This window comes from Galleria mellonella, unplaced genomic scaffold, assembly GCF_026898425.1.
Source record: "Galleria mellonella isolate WM207_F2 unplaced genomic scaffold, CSIRO_AGI_GalMel_v1 utg55, whole genome shotgun sequence".
NCBI lineage: Eukaryota > Metazoa > Arthropoda > Insecta > Lepidoptera > Pyralidae > Galleria > Galleria mellonella.
Window position 1 is genome coordinate 3,186,021 of NW_026442115.1, and position 22,247 is coordinate 3,208,267.

At 31.7% G+C, this 22,247-nt stretch overlaps 2 protein-coding genes across 5 annotated transcripts in view; one reads left to right on the plus strand and one right to left on the minus strand.

Moving 5' to 3' along the window:
* LOC113521454 (farnesoate epoxidase-like) overlaps positions 1-22,247 on the minus strand; it is a 22,944-nt gene continuing 697 nt past the window's right edge. Inside the window, exons 1-9 of one of the 3 annotated variants that reach the window (XM_052899028.1) lie at positions 9,735-9,950; positions 9,291-9,542; positions 8,931-9,156; positions 8,429-8,501; positions 6,285-6,384; positions 4,360-4,546; positions 3,150-3,267; positions 2,167-2,302; positions 1-816 (exon numbers count right to left, since the gene is read on the minus strand). In XM_052899028.1, the coding sequence (XP_052754988.1) occupies positions 632-816; positions 2,167-2,302; positions 3,150-3,267; positions 4,360-4,546; positions 6,285-6,384; positions 8,429-8,501; positions 8,931-9,156; positions 9,291-9,542; positions 9,735-9,816 (1,359 nt within the window). In that variant the 5' untranslated portion in view covers positions 9,817-9,950 and the 3' untranslated portion in view covers positions 1-631. Of the gene's footprint in view, positions 817-2,166; positions 2,303-3,149; positions 3,268-4,359; positions 4,547-6,284; positions 6,385-8,428; positions 8,610-8,930; positions 9,157-9,290; positions 9,543-9,734; positions 9,951-22,247 lie in introns of those variants that run through there. The other 2 variants (XM_026906981.3, XM_052899029.1) reach the window with 2 other exon arrangements.
* Positions 12,510-22,247, plus strand: part of LOC113521185 (purine nucleoside phosphorylase-like) — a 15,508-nt gene continuing 5,770 nt past the window's right edge. Inside the window, exons 1-3 of one of the 2 annotated variants that reach the window (XM_026906641.3) lie at positions 12,510-12,721; positions 20,300-20,412; positions 21,323-21,501. In XM_026906641.3, the coding sequence (XP_026762442.1) occupies positions 12,609-12,721; positions 20,300-20,412; positions 21,323-21,501 (405 nt within the window). In that variant the 5' untranslated portion in view covers positions 12,510-12,608. The remainder of the gene's footprint in view (positions 12,722-20,299; positions 20,413-21,322; positions 21,502-22,247) is intronic. The other variant, XM_026906642.3, reaches the window with a different exon arrangement.

The following is a 22,247-nucleotide window of genomic DNA, read 5'->3' on the forward strand; positions in this document are numbered from 1 at the left end:
TTTATTTTTTTATTAGTATTTTTTGTTACAATTGTTTTTCTTTTCATTTTTATTAATTTTTAAATCTTACTCCCACGTGGTACTGTATTTGTGTGTTATTGACTTCATGAATGAAAGAGGCTGATCTTAATTGGACAGTAAATATTTTAGTGTGTAATTTTTTTGACACACATATATGTGCGTGTATCATATATATGTGTAACACACACAAAAAAGTGTCCTGGTATTTGCTGGAATCACCACGGAAGTAAAATTGTAGACAAAAATTCTAAACAAATTTCGGTAATTCTTATCGCAATATCGAATTCTTAAATTGTATGCTTCTTAAAAAATATATTACAATATTACCTATTTTATACAAAAGCAAACCCATCGATTGTTTACTAATTAGATACCATAAAAATATCCATTCATTTACATATAATCACGGTATTAAAATACCGTGATTATGAACTTACAAAGAAGATCCCAGATGAGGTCGAAATAATTGTCAAAAACGGAAATATTCATTACCTACATGTATCTTACATACATTCTTCAGGGTGACTACAATACATTATAATAAAGAGTCAATTACGTAAATAAGCAAATTAAAAAAATATAAGTGTTAAAATATTCTATATCCATTTATTTACTTAAATCTAGGCTCGAAAATCACTCTGAACGGTTTGGCGGATAGTGTTATTCCATCGATAGGGTCTGTAGAAGGCATGGGATCCCCGTCGGGTACTTTTAGTGTAAACTTCTGTAGAAGATGTGTCATAAACATGAACAGTTCAGATTTGGCCAAGCCCTCACCTATGCACCGTCTTCTGCCTGAAAATAAACATCCATACTAATATTAAATGTAAAACAGCTAATCGGCTGGGTAGATTTTTGTGAAATTTTGTACAGAAACAATTAATTTTGCTGATTTACACGAAAATGTGAGTTTTTTGTGTTAAGCGTTGAAATTTATAATAAGAGTGTGAACTCTGAATTAATTGATAATAATAAATTTAATAATTTTATTTAAAAAGTAGAAAGGTAATTTGAACTTCAAGAAATCAATTGTTGTTTTTTTTTTTTAATAAAGCTAGTGAAATGTAAAAAGTTGTCGCTTAGGCCCGGCATAGAATGGGCTACTCCTTCCTTGTTAGAAGTTGTTTATTTTGTTGGTTTTTCTACTTCTGAAACCACGCAAACTTACTTTTTCAACTTTGCTTTTTTACTGAAATGTATCTTTAAATGAATGAACGGATTTGAATCATATTTAATATTTTATGATCTTTGATTAGTACATGGGATACTTTTTTTCCTAATTTACGAGAAAAATCTCGAGAAACAGATCCTAATAATATACCTATATTTTTTTATACAACTTAGAATGGTTAACCGTCGCCATGATAGACATGAGCAGTACCATGGACATAACACAATATACTGTTTCGCCCCTGATACCCCCACATGCGTTGCCATTCCTAAGGACTCAAGTGTTATTCCTCTGTACCCTGTAAATTCACGCCATATCCCACCGTTCAAACCGAAACACAGCCATGCAAACACAATTGCTTTACCCAATTACATTCCCACGCAAATGGCTTTTGTACAAAGTCTCCCTTTGGCACATACATTATTTTATGGGTCTGTATTTTTTCTTTAGTTGAACTCATTACATTATTTGTATTATAACGAGCGTGTTCAAATTCACCACGGCTGGGTAAAGAATGATTAATTTGCTAGAATTTTTGGGTTCTCAACCTTTTCAAGGTTTTAGAGTTAAATGATGATAGTATTATTATGGTACTAGGCTGTCAAGCACTTGTTTGTACGAGTAGTAAGGTAGTGCGGTAATTGAGATGAGTTTTAATTATCGAACGATCAATATCAACATTGATTATATGTTATTAAATATGTGTGTAGACAGTCTCTATGTGGATAATTATTTATATATAATTACATATTGCTGTTAGAACGATAATAATACCTACTGACTTATTTACTACCTAATTATTGTTGACACAGATGTAAATTTTGTCTGATTTGTAATGTTTATACTTAGGAAATTATTATTGTATGATCAATATTTTAATTTATTTCACTAATAATTTAAACTGATAGTCAATATGCTTTACTTTTTTTATATAACAAGAGAAGATTTCACTGAAAATAAATTAATAAAATTACCTAATCCGAAAGCCAAAATCTTGTCATCCTGTATGAGGGATCCCTCCTTAAGGAACCGCTCTGGTCGAAATATGTCAGGGTCCTCCCAATCGTTGCTGTTGTGGAGATCGTGTATAGCAAGTAGAATATAAGTACCCTGTAATAAAGAGTAAAATTAAAACATATGCTCACGTATATAATCTTAAATAGGGTAGAAAAATTATTAGATAACTTTATCTATTTTTATGACTGAAAAATCTTCGATGTGAGCGAGGTAGTTGAAAGATAATTAGAGTTACGTTAATCACAGGGGTAACGTTTGTCAAAAATATTGGAATTTAACGTATCAAAGGGTGAACGTACGTAAGTGTAACTGGCAACAAAATGATAGTATTGAATAATATTATATAATAATATATGACGGTTGTAAACTATCAGTTATCAATAATTTCATTATCAATTCACCGTTAACTGTCCACTGCTGAACATAGAACATAGGTTTTGCCATTGCCATAATTGCACGCATGGCAAATGGGTTGACAACCGCAGTTAGACCTTGGAGATGTTTTAAGAGGGACGCTGTTGCCCATCGTTTAACTATAAATTTTTTTTAGTCGCCTTTTACAACACTCACGGGAAAATGAGTGGTAATGCATTATATGCTGGGACCACACGGCCACCACAGGGAGACAGGAGGAGACACTCTGTCCCATTCGTGTTTCAACCGTGAAGCAGTTGTGTTTGCATGGCTAGCGTGAATTTACAGAGGAATAACACCTGAGTCCACAGGAATGGCAACGCATGGGGGGTATCATGGGCGAAACAGTATACTTTGTTATGTCCATGGTACTGCTTATGTCTATAGGCGACGGTTACCACTTTCCATCAGGTGGGCCGCCAGCTTGTTTGCCATTCTAAGTTGTATAATTTTTTTTTATAAATTATCAATGTTTCATAAAAATTGTTTTTCACATCAAACTGGTTTAATATAATATTTATTTCACCTTTGGGATCAAATAATCGCCAAGCCTGGCATCTTCGCGAGCCATATGAGGTATACCAACAGCAGCCACGCTGGATATGCGTAACGTTTCTAGTAACACTGCCTCCGTGTACACCATGCTTTGTACAAATATAATACAAATTACATCATTATTATAAAAATGTATTAAAATAAATCTCATTGTTGAGCATGAGTTTCTTATGTGGACGATATTGCCATGACCACGTTGCGCCAAGGGGCTTGATAAGAACGGATATTTCAGATTCCCTTTCTCTTATTAATACACCAGGTATTGTGCATTTCCTCTTTACTCACACTAACATTTGAGTCCTTAGGAATGGCAACGCATGGGGGGTATCATGAGCGAAACAGTATACTCTGTTATGTCCATGGTACTGCTCATGTCTATAGGCGACGGTTACCACTTACCATCAGGTGGGCCGTCAGCTTGTTTGCCATTCTTAGTTGTATAAAAAAAAACTCCAGTCAAATGATAATATTTTTAAATATATAATAATATAATTTATTACTTCTTGTCAAACCGTAGGACTACGAATCCTCTTAAATCAGATGATATCTAATAGATGTGTGATTTCGCGACTGTAACTGTGAACGGCTGTGTGACTGTGGATTTTTATATTAGATATAACCTTGTCTACTAGATACTAAATATTTTTCCAATACTATTAGTATAAGTTTTAGTAACTGGTTATTTCATTAGAATTATTTTATTCAATTCCGCTACCATTATTGTATGTGACTATCAACATTCGAAGATTGACCACCACAAAATTGTAGTGGTCAATTTTCGGGTATTTTTTTTTAATGGATGATAATGGAATGGTAACCCCACCTGCGATATCGGTATACACCGGCGGGGCACCAGTGAAGGATGATAGGTGAGAACGAAGCAGGTCAGTTAGCCCATCGTGACGAATTCAATAAGAATTGTTCACGATGGTTTCCAAGGGGAACCACGTGGAGGTCGACCTAATAAGACATATTGCTAGCAATGGGGCTGTCGAACTCCATTGCTAATAATCGCTTTCCCCCAATCTTCGAGTGTTGTACTATAGTTAAACGGTGTGTTTCTTGTACAAAAGAATTCGAATTAAATATCTAATGATATGGACTTCTGCAAGATCAGTAGAAAATAGTTCAATAAAACAAAAAAGATTCAGTAGATCATAAAAAAAAAATTAAAACAATACTTTGGTCGATCATCGAGAGACGGTGTCCGTGATAATCCCACCACGTTGTCAATCTCAGTTTGCAGCCGCTTTTGAACTTTCTCATTGCGCACTAAGTGAAGGAGCATGAAAATCGCTGTGTTGGTTACCGTCTCCATCCCAGCTTCTAACATATCTAAGCAGACAATTTGAAGTTCCTCCTCTGTAACTGATACACCAAGTTGTAAATTATAATACAATCGCTACAAGTAATTGGATAGTTGTAACGCTGAGCAAAATCAGGTCACGGATAGTAGACACGAGAATACCATATTATTTACCTGTTATATTTAAGATTTATTACATGTGTCTTGACTAATGTTAATTATCCTTACTAACATTATAAATGTAAAAAAGTGTTTGTCTCCTAGCGCCTTAACGACTAACCAATTAAATCTCTATCTCTCTTATATTTTATATATATCTCTATTATATTTATAACTAGCTTTTTTGCCCGCTACTTCGTATGTGTGTATTTCAGAAGTACGAAAATCAATGAAATAGACTACTTCCAGATAGTGTATCAAGATCAAACATGCACTAGATTGTAAGTTAGACCTTTAGGAATATAACTGTGCAAACCGTATCCAACTTTGTATAGTAACTTTTGCGTGATGGCGGAAGAAACATGCAGACAGACAAAATAAAAAAAAAAATGTTTTTGTTTCTACTGATCTTATTAAGATCCCTAATGTTCTATATGACAGGGTAGGCAGGATCATTTGTAGTTTAATTATTTTAAATAATACATCAAGTAAGTTAGGAATAGACATTCTTTTGCATTTGCAATCTTTATATTTTTTTAAAAGTGTTGCAATACATGTCAAACACCTAAATGATATAGGGGTGGCATATATGCAACACCTCGCATATTTTTTTTTAAATATCTCCCACGTATAGACATTTTACAATTTTATTATATTACAATTGCGTTTAAATTTATTATTGCTTATTAATTTTGATAGGCGTTTTAAACAACGTGGTGTAACTGAATGACTATTCAATATTATGAAGTTATTATTTTACAAGTATTAAGTGCGGATATGAAGATAAATGGGATAGTAATGATCGATCTAGGTATCATAAAAAATCAATATTATATTCACCGCATTTCATCACCTATCGACCAGCCTTGGCTTCGCATGGCTAGAAAGACGAATTAACAAATTATAAAAAGACAGCCCTTTAAAATCAGTTAAGTGTTTTTTGAGTTTTTCCATAACAAACAAAAAATAAAATCTTTTCTCTTTATAATATTAATTGAGATTATCACTTTAACTTGCAGTAAATTCATTTACAACTTTTGCCATTTGACCAGATAACAACCCTAAATATCGCTCTGATTGATAGCATATTTTTTGCTCCATTCAGGCAAAGTTGTGGTTTATAATCAGTGAGTAACAGTGCTTGTATGGCTATGTTTTAATTTGAAGCATACCTCTGACACGGATATAGTAATAAAACAATTGGATACGGATATAAAAAGGCAAAAAAATATATAAAAAGGCATAATATTTTAGTCATCGCATGAAATAAATGGTAACCATCCATAAGATCCATCAAAGTTACAATAATAATATAAAATTAATATAAATATATACTCAGGAGTTCTTTATGATACCCAGACCTTGTTTAAAAATGTAGATAATTAAATTCACAACTAAAATCGACTTCAGTTGTGGCAAAAGTGATTTAAAAATTAAAACTACATCGATTTTGATTAAACTTCTATAGAACCAATCTGTATATCCTTTTAGATAAGAAAAAAAAAAATGAATTTTTCAAATTGGTTTAAAACTAACGGAGTTAATGAGGTAACAAATATGAATAAAATATAACCGAATTAAGAACTTGCTTCTTTTTAAACTCGGTTGAAAATACTTAGTCGTATGTAATTTGATACTAACTTGCAGTAGCCTTGTGCTCTATCATTTCAATAAGAAAGGCATCAATTACGTCCCTGGGGTTGTTAATGTCGATACTGTCACGGTGCTCTTTAATAGTTTCCTGTAGAAAATTGAAATTAACTATAATACGATTAGTTATCACAAAATGTTATTAAGAACATTTCAGTACGCTTAAGAGCGCCTCAACAGACTTAAAGCTTTCATTGCATAATTTACTTTATTTGATTTATTTATTAAATTTTAATACACCTAGGAAGTGAAATAATTTACAAAATTTCTAATGGTTTTAGTTTTGTTTTATTATTATAATTAGGGTTTACAGTTTATTGAAATAATACTCAAGGTCAAACAATTGATTAGGCGAGTCTTTGGAGACAAATGAATCAATCATGAATTAAAAAATCTGTTTTCTTTTTTCAAAATAATATTTCATAAATTGTATTTGTTTTGTTTACAGTATCAATGACGGTTCTTTATCCATGATCAATTACGAATCTGTTAATTCATTATCGACCGTAAAGTGTGTTTGTAGTATAGATTCGGAATAGCGCCTGCTGTTTGTTGGTTACAATTTAATAGATGGTGTAATATTATTTAGATTGAATTTATTTTCTAAGTGTAACTAATAAATTTGTACTCGGAATTGTTAATACAGTAATTCATCTGAGCTTAATACTGATGAAATTTCTAATAGCTTTCCAATTTCCATTTAAGTTATTAATATTGTCACTTTGATTTATTAATTCTGTAATTTATTTGTTTGTTGTATAAAATTAATATCTAAAAATTGTATAGGTATATGTTATTGCTTTTTTTTGGTGGGATAAAAATGGAATTGTAACCTCGTTGTTGGTATCCGTTGGCGAGGCGTAGATAGGTAACTAAAGGCCCTGGGACAAAAACAAACTAGCCTAAGAATACAGGGGAGTTCTCCGCAAGTTTCAAACAAAGACGTTCGAGACTTGTTGGGAATTCCCTTGTATTATTTCAAATAAGTTGCCATTATTAATGTTGCGTTCTAGGAATCTGGTTTATTTATACTCAGAATGTGACGAAAATTTTTACTAGTTCAATTATAGTTTATAAGTAAAAGTCTGAGGGGTCCCTTGAGACTGGGAGCCCCGAAGCCGTCTAGCCCTCCGGTACCTATGCCACTGAACGGGGCACCAGTGAGTGATGACAGGTGAGGATGAAGTCTGGCTAGTTTTTTTTAAAGGATGATAATGTAATGGTAACCCTGTGGTTGGTTGGCGGGGGAAGGGATTGTTAGTAATGCGGACTATCAATTTCATTGTTAGCAATATACCCTATCAGGTCGACCTCTACGTGGTCTCCCCTGGAAACCATCGTGTTAAATTCCAGGTATATTCATCACGATGGCTTGCCTTTTCATTATTACCTATCATCTCTCACTGGTGCCCCGTCAGCGTGTGCCGTTAGCGCAGGTGGGGTAACCATTCCATTAAAAAAAACCCACCTGAATACACTTACACCGAACACACACTTACACTTACTTTAAACCCTGGGTATATTGTATAATAATAATAAATGAATAGGGGAATAACTCTAAGCTATAGAACTCAAATTACATTACTTAGAATCATTATGAAATTACCTTGCAGAATGGCATGTGTATGAAAAATAGTATACGATTATTGATAAATAGTACCTACACATCTGATTTTTTTTATTCTGAAAGGTTGGCAATAAAAATCAAATACTATTTACCTGTAAACGGATCGCGTTAAGTCCTGATCGTGTATTTAAATATGCGTAAACAACACGGAAGGTTTAACTACCTACAATGGGCATACTAACTCTATCTAAGAAGGGTCGTTCACTACAATGTTTCAATAAACTATGTTGATGTTACACCTAATGCCAAATATTATATACATAAAAAAACAATAGCAGGAATTACAAATATTTGTAATATAAATTAGATAAATTAAATGAAATTACTTGTAATCATACATGTAAAAATAACTGATAATAAAATATTATTTACTAATACTTAATAATATAATAAGCAAATACGAGTAACTTATCTCTTATTATTTAGTTCAAGGATATGCCAGTATGCCGTTATATTACAATTTCAATATTATGGTATTATTGTCAATGGATTTAAAACAAAAACTTACCAAAATAAACTCATGTAATTTGTTGTGAACTGATTTTATTTCAGTAAATCCAATGAGGTCTGGTATAATATGTCTGAGGAAAGGTAAGATAGTGAGAACGCCGCCACTCATATTTGAAAGTCTGAACAATCTTGTAACAAGCTCACACAATCTTACAAGACGTTTGTCATTTAAACTGTACCTAAAAATATTTTAGGTATTCTATAATTATTTCGTCATGTTATAAACCTAATCACTAATAAAATTTAACAAAACATATTTATAATTTAAAGTCAAAACCGGAATTAACTTATTTATTTAAAAAATAACTACCAAAGATTATATATCAAAGATTCATAATTAAAGAAGATATTGCGCGAGATCCACACAAAAAAGAAATAGAAATATGGTTAAATGGAAAACATCTCTTTTCAAGTCAGTTAAAAATAACAGCGTAAAATTTATCCCATTAAACTATTGATATACAAAAATATCTGTGCCTTAAGTCGTAAAATTACCTTACCTTTTACCAGCTACAATACGCCACAATATGTTGGTGATTGGTATGTGAAACATTTGATTAACAAAAACAGGCGTCCCCGCATCAGATATTCGCAACATGACGAGATCTCTACATTCCTCGGCTATAAAGACCTCCATAGATCGTGTGCCATAGCCAAAATGTTTTAGATATTTCAGCAGAACTCGTCTTGTTGTGTTCCACACGGGACCGTCGGAAAATACGATGCCTGTAACATGTTGAAATAAATAAATATTTTTGGATATATCACACAGCGCTGTCGAGTCTCAAACTAAGCAGAGTTGGCACTATTGATAAATGATTGATAGAATATCAAATAAGTATATCAAATCAAAAACTCACCTAGTTTCTTACCAAAAGATCTCATTGTATAAAGAAATCCATCAGGCCTCGAATCGAAGACTTCTCTGGTTGATACTTCTCTTATTAATTCTCTTCCTGATACAACTACAATTCTGATCAACCCAAATTTTAATCCCAGAATATTGCCATAAATTCTGGACCAAGACTGCCATACTTTATGGTGATACTTGTGCTTCTTTAAATCTATATAAACTGATAACATATTTCCAATTATGGGAAACGTTGGAGGCCCTAAAAACAAAAATAATTACAGTTTTTGTGTAAAAACAAAATAATTACTTAAAAATGAAGGTGTGTTTGATAGTTTGAAACATATTATTTTTTCTGTAATGGTACGAGTAAGATCTAATCCCGTGTTGATTCTGTACCTAGTAATTTCGTGAAGGTTAATTAATTTTATTAACAAGATGATAAGCTATTAACCTGGTGGATACAATGCTCGATTCGATATTTTTGATCTCAGAAAATAACAGAATACAAATAAACAAATAACGAAAAGCCACATCGTTACGATCTAAACACGAGGAAGAACTGAAAATATTTTTATGTTTGTACAACGCCTCTAGGTAATGTATGCGATGATAAAATCAAAAAATGAATACGATGAGCCCATCATATTGTGATTCTTTTGAAAACGGTTCGAGTTACCAACAAAGGATATCATTTAAAAAATCTATTTCTCTTCAATTGTTATGCATCTATGTGCTATGAGATTAAAATGCATTGTGCCTAAAATATTACAACTTCTATTATAAGTATAGGTAAGTCTTGAAATATAATCCTACCAATAGAAGAAGAATCTTATTAATATTATAAATTTAACCTATTTTAAAAACTAACGATGTTTATCATAGGAGCATATACAACACACGCATATGATTGAAAATATACTTAATTGATGTGTCTAAAGCAGCGAAAAATAACTAATATTCTATTACTAAAAATATTTATTAGAATTGTTATATTTAATGTAATCAAACTTCATTCCTATACAAGTAAATATATCTACGGTTATACCAAACTCATAATATAATTATAGTCAAACTTTAATTTAAATATTTAGTAAAACAAACAGCCCATGATGTCACATTATAGGTTAAAAATAGAGTTGTAACGAAAGTTTATCATAACATGGAATAATTATTGTCAACTACCATCACGGATAGAGTTGTGTCAATAACTAGTGAAATATAATCTAAATTAATAAATCGATACATACTTAATTTCAATTATTTAAAGTTAAATTAATAACTTTTATATTATTAATATAAGTATGTACAAAGTTTAACTATATTATAAGCTTCTATACTCTCAAGTAAAGCAAATCGATTGATGTAATGGTTAATCAACATTAATGCATCACGACTTAAACTTGTTTCGCAAACACTAACTGCGCCTTGTATAGGCAGTTTTTAATGGGTGAAAATGCAATGGTAGGCTGTTGGAATACGTTGGTATCCCAGTGAGAGATAACGTGTGAAGATGAAAGTGTGACGAATTTAACAAGAATTAACCAATTGCTGTGTGGTCCCGGCATAGAATGGACTAGCATTTCCTTACTGGTGGGTGTTGTAAGAGACCGAGAAAACGTATACTGAATCAAAACAATTTAATCAAAATAAAATAGTATTCTCAACAGAAAAATTAAAATTAGCCATAAATCAAATAAGTAGGTATGAAAAAAAAAAACAATTTAGTTATTACTTCTCTGTCCATGGATTTGCTAGTCATTCAGACTCTCTCTTTATTGGTATCGGGAGAGCAGAGGCAAAGAGTTCTGGAATTGTTAAACTACTTGCATCAACTTCCTCTTCGTCGAGTCAATCGATAACCTTGGCCGATGTTTCACAGTAGCGTACAATGCAGAGAAGCTCATTTCCCTTGCAGCAAGTCGCTATTGCAGTACTCGACGTTCTTGGGTAGCCATGCCACGAATATAACGACTGTGCATTTGCGCACTCTTGCAGGGTATAAAATAGATACCACCGGTTACACATATTTTGTTCTTGAGGTCGGATTGTACTGATGGGCAGAAGGAATCATAAGACAACTGCATTCAATTCAATTCAATAAACAAAAGGCAACAAATTAACAGACAACGTCACAAGAAGTAGTAAAAACTTAAATATGATCCTTTATCTAGCTGTGTGCCATGTGTGCCATGGTTTGAAGGATTGAGCAGGGTAACGGCAGGAAAATTAGAAAGGGAACAGATTTTATTGCACTCCTTAATCGGGAACAGCAAAATTCGTTTGCACATTTATTCACTTGCAAGAAATATTGCAATTTAGGAACGTCAGTACTTTTTTAGCGTTTCCGTTGCAGGTTTAGGCTCAATTGTACAAGTGTATTATGTGTATTTGTTATATTTAAACGAGTTGTTTTAGTGTGTATGCGTGTGGCTGTCTGTGCTGCTCTTCAGATTATAATTTTGGATGTGCAAGTTTCACAGCAGTAACGTAGAACACCTAGGTTTTCTATAAGATCGTGGTGGCAATTGTGTGAGTGTAGTGTAGTGTACATAAAAGAATATTAAATATGTGTCAGCGAGCCGATGCTCCCGTGTACTCGTCCATACTCTTTGCCTCCCCGCCTCTTCGGGAATTCCCTTAACTTTAACGTCGTAGTTTATTATTTTATTATGATTATTATTACATCACCCATTAACTGTCTATTGCTGAACATAGACCTCTCTGTTGGGAGGTTTTGCCAGTAGTTTTTAAGCTTGGCTGGCAAGTGTGCAACCACAAATGGACTGTGATGATGATTTAAGAGAGATATTGGTGCCCATTCCTCGACCATTAAGTTGCCTTAATGGCCTCTTACGGCACCCACGGAAAAGGAAAGTATGCTTATTCTATGTCGGGGGCACACGATCATATAAAAGTATAAGACGAAAAAGAATAAAATCGTTTAATTTCACGATATATCATGTCATTGTGCGGTGAGGTTATAATTAATCTAGAAGAATGTTCCAAAATGTCTAAAGGTGACTCTGTTCCACAATTTAATTTAGATATACTATACTCAAAAGTTATTCATTTAAGTTTTTGTACAGTAGTATTCAAGAATTTGTAGAGTTAATTTCCTATCCGAATTGAATCATCTTACTGATAAGGTAGGGGTAACAATAATAAACATGTATAGCAGCAAAATAAAAACGATAATCAGCGTCCATTGAGTATATAATAAGGGTACAGTTGCGGGCCGCGCATTGCATGCTAGTATACTGGACACAGTGGACTACGTTGCGACAGGCGTTGTATTAATTAAACTGATTTATTATATAGTGAAGTGATGGCTCCAATCAATGTAACCGTTATGGGCGGACGCAAGGATTATGTTCCTGCCAAAGAAACACTTCCAGAGGTGGACGCGGAAGGCAACGGAAACGGAAATTCAGCGAAAGGGTAAGTAAAAAATTTAAAATAATGAATAATAAATATAAAAAATAAAATCTTTAAAATAGGTAGACAATTGAACTTGAATATATTGCCTTATCTAAAGCAGAAACACTGAAATAGACTTTTCCGCCACTTCGCTTTCATAGATTATTTATTGATCTTCTTGTCCTCTATTCTATTTAAGTTTATTTTTATAATGATAGTAGTCATTATAATCACTGACAAACAAAATATATTGCATATCAATTTTATAATCTTCTATAATAGAGACTTAAATTAATACCTTTGTAGGATGGTACAATATTGATATGAAACTAGTGTATTTCTTTGAACATTCAAATAAATTCTTTTTGTCTGTTCATAACGTGTTTGTCTCTAACTTACTGGAGTTTCGTCGGATGACCACAGACTGTTTGTGTTCAGAGATATATTTGTTATTTCTATTATTGTTATGTTGTAATTAAAATTTAATTAATATAATTCTATTTATTTATGTGTTGCTGTATTGATGGTTTCCTGGGTTAGCGTATTGGGAAACTGTAAAGTTCACTCAGTTGATAAAATAAATAAATAAATAACTTGGTAAGAGGAAATATTCACAAAATATGTCGGTACGAGAAATTATTATTCGAAATAGTAATAAAAAATTTAAAAGTTTTGACAGTAGCTTCTATTTATATAATGTAGAATATTCGTAAAGACACAGCCGCAATTATTTACAACAAAACTAGCTTATCATAATAAATTAATATCCAGAGACCCAACAAAATTGGAGGTATCATTCTGTAGAAGCACACTTTACCATAAAAATTGTTACTCAATGACAATTTAAATTTATAATAAAATACCAAAAAGTATACGAGAACTCCCATTTAAAAAATTTAAAGATTCATTAAAACATTAGCTTGTTGAGGAGTCCTTTTACAGTGTGCAAGAGTTTTTGATACAAAAAGGTAAACAACCTACGTGAATTACTTAACGTGTTACAATGCAGCTGTTATCAATAGTCCATGATTTGACAGTGACATTTCTTTCTTTTTTATTGTTGACAAGTGTCTGACATTTTTTATGTATTTTTTTTTTATATAACATTTCGAATTTCAATGACTTATTTAACATTTATTCTTTTTAAGTTTTAATATTTGCATGGCTAATTATGGCGAAATATGAGGACTTATACTTATTGTAACATCTATGCACTTACCATGTTTCTTGTAAATAAATAAATAAATAGTTATCGTCGCAGTCACGACAAGTGTATGGAACACAAATACTCGTATCTAAAGAAAATATTTTTATCAGTATTGGTGAGAGTACTAGCTCCGGTGTGGTACTGAAACTAAATCTAAATTAGGTTCTTATTTTTTTTTTATACAACTTAGAATGGCAAACAAGCTGACGGCCCACCTGATGGAATGTGGTAACCGTCGCGTATAGACATGAGCAGTACCATGGACATAACAGAGTATACTGTTTCGCCCATGATACCTCCCATGCGTTGCCATTCCTGAGGACCCCGGTGTTATTTCTCTGTACCCAGTAAATTCACGCCATATCCTATCCTTCAAACCGAAACACAGCTATGTAAACACAACAGCTTCATGGTTGAAACACGAATGGGACAGAGGTACCCAAGCAATCGAATTGAATATAATATTTGAAGTATATCCAAACACATAGAGTTGGCTGTGTGGTTCCAGCATAGAATAGACCACCCCTTTAGGTGTCGTAAGAGGCGACTAAAGAAATTTAATGATAGAGGAATGGATAGCAGCCCCTCTTAAAACATCTCATAAAACTTAATTGCGGTTGCCAACCCGCCTGCTAAGCGTAGCAACTACTGGAAAAACTCCTTATATGGGTAAGGCTTATGTTCAGCAGTGGACAGTTAATGGCTGAAATGATGAAAAATAAATAAAAAACATAGGATTGAGTTTTAAGCTTATTTAATGAATATCTCAATAATTTTTGGTAAAATAACTTCAAACACCGGAAATATTTATTGCTTTTTAAATTTTCGTCTTCAAACTATGAGGTATGCAAAACTGTAATGTAGTTTCTAAAACACAATTGTCAACCGAACACTAGATTAAAGCTGAACTTATTCAAATTCAAATTGTCTTAGGTATAAAATATTCAATATACCATGCAAATGCGTTTATCAATTTGCTATTGTATTAGGATGTCCTTCAATTTGATTTACAATTTTACTAAAATACTGAATATGTTTTACCTATTTTATGGTATCATGCTCCAAACTGTCGTGACGCGGATTGATATGCCTATTTAGTACAAGTGACTGGAATTAGAGTATGGATATGCATTTTTTTTTATTTCTTTGCACAAGTGTATGAATAAATTTTATAAAACAAATGAAATATTATATAATATCACCCGTAAAAACCTTTATTATACGTAATTAAGAAGAATTAATAATATAAATAAATATACATCCACAAATCCACGTAATATTAGGCCTAAGATTACGAATAGGATATGCGTTAAATAGGTGATGCAAATTTTTTTTTTATTTGTATTAAAATTTAATAAATCGTTATAAACAAGCTAAAAAGTTACTATACGAGCTATAAAAGTTGAAAAGGAATTGTTTATTTAGCCCATTATTACAATTTTTTTTTTCAAACTTTGGAATTTTTTTCTTGGCGATGGCTAAGTAGTGCGGTCTAGGGTTTAAGTACACTCACTAAGTGCTAATTACACGCGGAACCTCCGTTCGATTTGAACACCCCACGCCCTTGCCGTTTCCTTGTCAGTAGAGCCTAATTGATATAGATTAGGAGTTTCTTCCTATTTAAAAATTAAGTCATAAAAGTTTACATTAATAACAACATTACAGATGATATTTGATTTTGGAATGATTAATGAGAAAAAGTTTTCTTTGTACCATATTTATTTTTCATATAGATATTTTTTAGGCATAGTATCTGGGCTAATAATCAAGAGTCAAAAAGTATACTAGGGCTAGATGGACGTATACCGAGGAGCTGAAAAAGGACCAGTTTAAAAGTACTTGTAACCGGCGAGCATGTGTGAAAAGTTTGTTGAATGTAAAGGAAGTGAAAGAGGTTTATTTGAATCGCGATTTGACAAATTTTAATTAGTTTTTCCTACCATAATGGGAGATAGGCATGATCGATATGTATGTACGTCTGTATATATTTTTCATATAAATTGAGATATTTGTTGTGTCCTCTAATCTATATATGTGGTTGTTTGTGGAGCTTCTAAGATTAGAATTATTTGACTACAAAATTAATTGAACTGTTATCTAACAGTTCAATTAATTTTGTAGTCAAATAATTTCCCAAATAAATAATATTTTTATTGTTAATAACAGAGGATAAAATTCTTCCGGAAGGTATTTGCGATAAGTGAGGTCGCGCAAGATAGACCAAGTACCTACTTATTATATTACTTATTTTCATTTCTAGCCATATTATTCGCCTACCAATGTATTTACATAAAAATATATATATAATTGAATTAAGAACTTCAATATTTTTGTAGTAGGTTGAATGAAGGTTTATGAAATAAATTAACAGACGTTTTCATAAATCTTTATTAAATCGTTTTTCACTAATCAGCGGCTCAATTGGAATTTACGTTACATAAAAATGCTAAATACTCTAAATTAATGTACAAAATACCTATCTGTTAATCCAAATATAAAAATATAATATTTAGGTAAGCAAAAAAATAAGTGATATTGAGAGGTGCCAATATTATCAATGTTGTTACAATTTTTTAAAACATTTCCTAACTTACACTTAAACAATTCATTAATGTCCTTTTGTAAAGAGGGTTTACACTACTCATAGATTAATTTAATTAGATTTTCCTATTTGTATAATTTACAGCAGTAAATTATAAATAGACATCAGAATAATTTATAATCGACGCAACTGATTTTGCAATATTCCTATTATTTCTATATAAATACTAGCTTTCTGCCCGATATTTCCCGATTCCAAAAGTACAAATAAATTAATGAATTAGATTTAGCCACATTTAGATGGCGTATCAAGATAATACATATACCAGTTTTTAAGTTAGACCTACAGAAATACAACAGTGAAATCAACATTAAATTTCTGCGTGATGCTACAACAAACGATACAAACAGATAGATAAACAAAAAATCTAAATATTACTTCTATTAAAATTCCATAAATCAATATTTATTTATTATTATGAAAAAATGACAAATATCCGTTTGTCCTTACAAATTTTCGCATTTATGATAATGAGATTCATTTTATATTCTACTTGATAGTATATACCTTGTATATACATTGATAGTGCAAATAAACTATACTTTATTTAAATGTTACCTTGTTGAGCTTATTTGCCCTTGAATCCTGAACTACATTTACCAATCATCTGACTGATCGATTCGCGTTATAACACCAATCGTTCATTTAATAAGAAACACTCGACCACTTGTATCGACGAGTGAGGTTGACAAGTATATTGTCTGGAAATTTCCATCTTCATTTATGATAACCAATAAACAAACAAATATGTTGTATTACTTAATACTTTGTAGATAGTAATCCGACATAGGGTAGTTAGTGTTTATTTACTTTGCCAATGTCTCGACAATTAATAAAAATCGAACTTCAAAGAAAACAAAAATTGAGTGATAATTAATTAAGTAATTAAAAATGAATTAAGTGGAATTATAGAAAAAAAAGCAACATGAATAAGAAAGTGTCAATGTCCTATTTACTACAATAGTAAAAAAGATAAAACTATCTATACATGTATAAAAATAAACGGGAGTCTATCAGAACCATCCAAGAATGTAATGTTTTAGATGATAATGGAATACTGCCCCTCGTCTATGAGGGGCGGGGGGGGGGGGAGCGACCTCCACGAAGTTCCCCCTTGAAACTATCGTAATAAATTCTGGTGTAATTCGTCACGATGAGCTAATGAATCTGCTTTCAGCCTCACCTATCACCCCTCACTGGTGTCCAGCCAGCCTATACCTATAGCGCAGGCGGGGTTATCATTTCATTATAGTACATTGAAAAACCCCGAATGTTCTATCGGTATACGCTGACGGGGCACCGGTGAGGGATACCTCATTGATGCTCCGCCTGTCATATAGAAGAGCATGATAGCAGCCCATTATGACGAATGCAACAAGTCTGAATCACGATAGTTTTCAGAGGAAACCGCTTGGAGATTGACCTGACAGGGCTTGATAGCAATGGGGCTATTAGTCCCCATTACTTACAATCCTTTTCTCCCCTATATGTCAGTATTACGACATTACTTTTTTGTAATAGTAATAGTGAAATCCTTATACTCATCTGGTAGAGAACTGATATCTATAACATTCTAGAATGTACAAAGTTACAAGATGTTATGTTAAGCTTAAAGTTCTACGTGAGATCATTAGCTTCATTAATACTTGTTATAGCTCCCACCTTCATAAGCTATATATTACCTCTTAAAGTATCTCAGTTCTTCAACGTTAACGACCTGAAAGGACCGTCATCAAGAGCTGCGATGCATGAACAGTTAATGACGGCCAACTGCATTCTTTTGCAACCATGCTACGTATAGAAACCGGTCCTGCGCTGTGTTATTTATGATTTAAACTTGTAAATTGATTGTAAAGAAATGGAAAAGTGTACATAAACTTTTTATTTTTTTTTACGATTGTAATCAAAAGGAAAACTTGTCAAAGGTTCAATTATTTATAATCAGAAATACAATATTACTGTAGCTTTTTAATAATGGAATATAAAGCAATTATACAATATTTAATAAAACGTTGGTTAATCACTGTGTTATGTCTCGTTATGATTAATATCGCTATTTTTTTTGTACTAGAACTTTGACATAATTATGAAAATAAGTCAGGTCTTGCGTTCCTATGTAGTCATATTAATAGTTAAAAATGTTTGTGTACAGTTACATCGACTTCATAACTAATATTATAACTATTATATAAATTATTATTATTCATTAACTATTATTATACTATTTATGGATATTGGAAAAATACAATACAGTTGCTAACATTTTGTTATCTGTTAATAAATTATATTTTATGAGTTGACTTATTTCACCGATAGTAGAAATAGGTACAAACAAATAAGACAATGTTCGTAGGGGGTAAATATATTTCCTGTAAATTATCAGTTTACTTATACATCATTTGAATTTAGAGCAAAAGAATTTACATGATAAAATTATGTTTTAGAAATGAAAATAAATTTTAGAATTTGATAATTAAAATATTTTGTGCAAAAAATAATTTCAATTTTGACGAAACTAGTACAGCAATAATATAGAAAACTGTTAATAAAATAATTTGTATATAAAATACGAATAGAATTTAGGTGAAAATTTACCACTTGAAATTCATAATTTCTCGGCCTATTGTTTAGTTACTAATAACGGTGTTCGACACCGGAATTTCTATTTTTTTATTTCAACTTCTGAGCCTGTTGATAATTGCTCAAAATGATCGTTAACCAACCAAATATTATATTAAAAAATATAATTTTCATATAATAATACGTGTCGATACGCGTCGACATATTTAATATAAGATACAAAACTATTAGTTTCAGGCGAATGAACTGTTAAATATGTAGGTATGTATATACCTACTATAGTTGATGCTAGTCCTGTATTTTTAATGCGTGAAAATAAAACAGTAACTCCGGCTACGTTATCGGTATACACTTAAGGTGCTCTAGTGAGGGATAATAGGTGAAGATGAAGAAAATCAGTTGGCCCATCATGATGAATTCAACAATAATTAACAATGGTTTCGAGGGGAACCGCATGGACGTCGAACTGATAGGTTAGCTACCTATATATAATGGAGTTTTAGACTCTGCTACTTCTTTTCCTCTGTTTGTCTTGTCAGATAGTAAATTATGAATCATGGTTATATGTACAAATACTTTCTTATCCATCGTAGATATTTGGTTATTGATTATTTATACTCTTTATATTATAAACATAACGTTTATAATATAAAGAGTAAAACATGGTATGATTAAATTAGGATTCAATTTAGCCTTACATTAGGTATAGGTTTACACGGAGTTTTTTAAGATATGCATTTTCCAAGTCATTTGCATGGTTACCTCATTATGACATCAATTATCAATTCTATTCGTTTCTCCCCTGAACAGCTGTTTCCATTGCTGTGTTTGTGACGGCAATAAATTTACAGAATACAGAAGCACAGCACTTTAATACTTAGGAATAGCAACGTTTTCTTTATATCACTGAGGTGGCAAAAAAGCATACGGCCCACCTGATGGTAAGTGATTACCGTAGTCTATGAACGCTTAGAATACCAGGGGTATTAGACGCAACGTGTGAGCGTCAAACTTTTCTGTGATATTCATGGTGTTGCTCAGCTGATGGTTACGACATTCCGTCGGATGTGCCATCTCATTGTTTATTGAATTGCGTAAAAAAGTACAGATTATTAAACTTGATGCTGTATTGCATTGCCTAAATCCATAAATATATTTTCAGATTGTAGCCATGTACAATTAAAATGAATTATATTTTGTAATTTTACAGATACTCATACGAGACACTGCAGGAAACGGCCAATTTCTTACTCGCGCGCATCTCCATCCGACCCACCATTGGCATCATTTGCGGTTCAGGGATGGGTGCGTATTGGAAAGACGGTATTTATTACTTCATATTATTCATACATTTTGCATGAATCACACTAAATTATACTTATATGACATTGTCCTATAATAACACTTACACTAGATACTTAGCTAGCTAGTGTAAGTAATGTAGGTATCATCTAAAAAAAATAAAGATGGAACGAACACGAAAGTAAATCCTATTGATTGGAATTGTAAAAATCTAATATAAAAATCGTATGAATCAAGAACTATTGTTTTTTAATAATAATAATAATAAAATCATTTATTCAGCTACAAAACAACAATATTAATAACAACTTTATGCATTAAAATAATAATTATGTGGTAGTAGCTTATGTTGAGTGGGGACCACTCCATAGGTAGCACTCGAGAAACAGGATTAAATTTATAATGCACTATTAACTGGACCTTATAGAAGATATATATAAATATAATAATATATTATATAACATATATAAGGTATAATGAAGATATATAATTATGTATATTTTGTTATTTAAATAAATGTGTAGATACTTTAAGTATGCATGCATCAGTTATAATTTATTTAGCAAATTTACAGTTTTTGGAAGTCCCTTAAAAAGATTGCTATGATATTAGTGATTGTTAACTTGTTACGATATTAAATGATTTTATTTTATGTCAAGCAATCTTCTTTTTATTGACTATCTATTAGATAATCCCAATTGTGTTTTTATGCATGTATGTTGCAGAATATCTCAGCTATTTTTGAATCGATTTCGTGGACTATTTTAGATATACTCATTCATTGTGGCATATATTTAAATGTTCATGTCATTTTCATTATCATACCAATGAGATTTCGGTAGACCGTGACCAAATTACGAATTAGTGAATAAATTCTTAAAGTCAATTCATAATAATAGTTTTTGTAAAAAATGTTTTGTTGCTTGTTTAGGTTCGTTGGCGGAAAGCATCGTGGACGCTGAAAGTATCCCCTATGAAGAGATTCCGAATTTCCCAATAAGCACCGTGGAAGGCCACCACGGAAGGTTGGTGTTCGGCCGACTCGATGGCGTGTCTGTGGTCGCCATGCAGGGACGTTTCCATTATTATGAGGGATATCCATTATGGAAGGTAAAAGACAATGATAATAAGTTATAATTTTACTTCATTTGATTGCATAACAATCGTGACAGATATGTAGGTATGTACATATGATTGCATGAAAGAAACAAATGTAAATAACATTTTTTAATGCCTTGTAAGAGAAATCTCTCAAGTATTATTAACAAACTGTGTATAATAAAATTGTTAATGGAATAATACTAATAATAATAATTTAATATGTGTGTTCTCACAAATATTACGATTAAATTTAAATTAGGCAAATATACCATACTACGAAATAATCTTATGGGCCTTTATGACATATCGGTGTCTATAGGTATTATGTTAATAACTGTGTATCAAAATCAAATATTCTAAATATACAGAGTTCCTGAATAATAACCACGACAAATTGATGAATGAACGATGTTAGTAATATTTCACATATTCGGTACAAAATATTTATTTTTTAGAATAAACTTATGTTATGTTAGTTTTATTTTTTATTCCTTTATATAGCATTTTATGTATTTCCTTTATTTTACGTGCTTGCTTTACATGAATTACTTAAGCTGTGCACATAATGTAATTGGATTGTAACCTATACGAATCATAAATGTAACTACTATTTAAGTTTTTTTATGGTTATGATATGTTTTATGTATCTAATAAATAAATTCCTCAAAAGGATTGTGAGTATGAAGAAGGGTTATATTTGCGTACGTACGTGTGTATGCGTTCTTGCGTGTGTGCATATATGCGTGCGTGCGTGC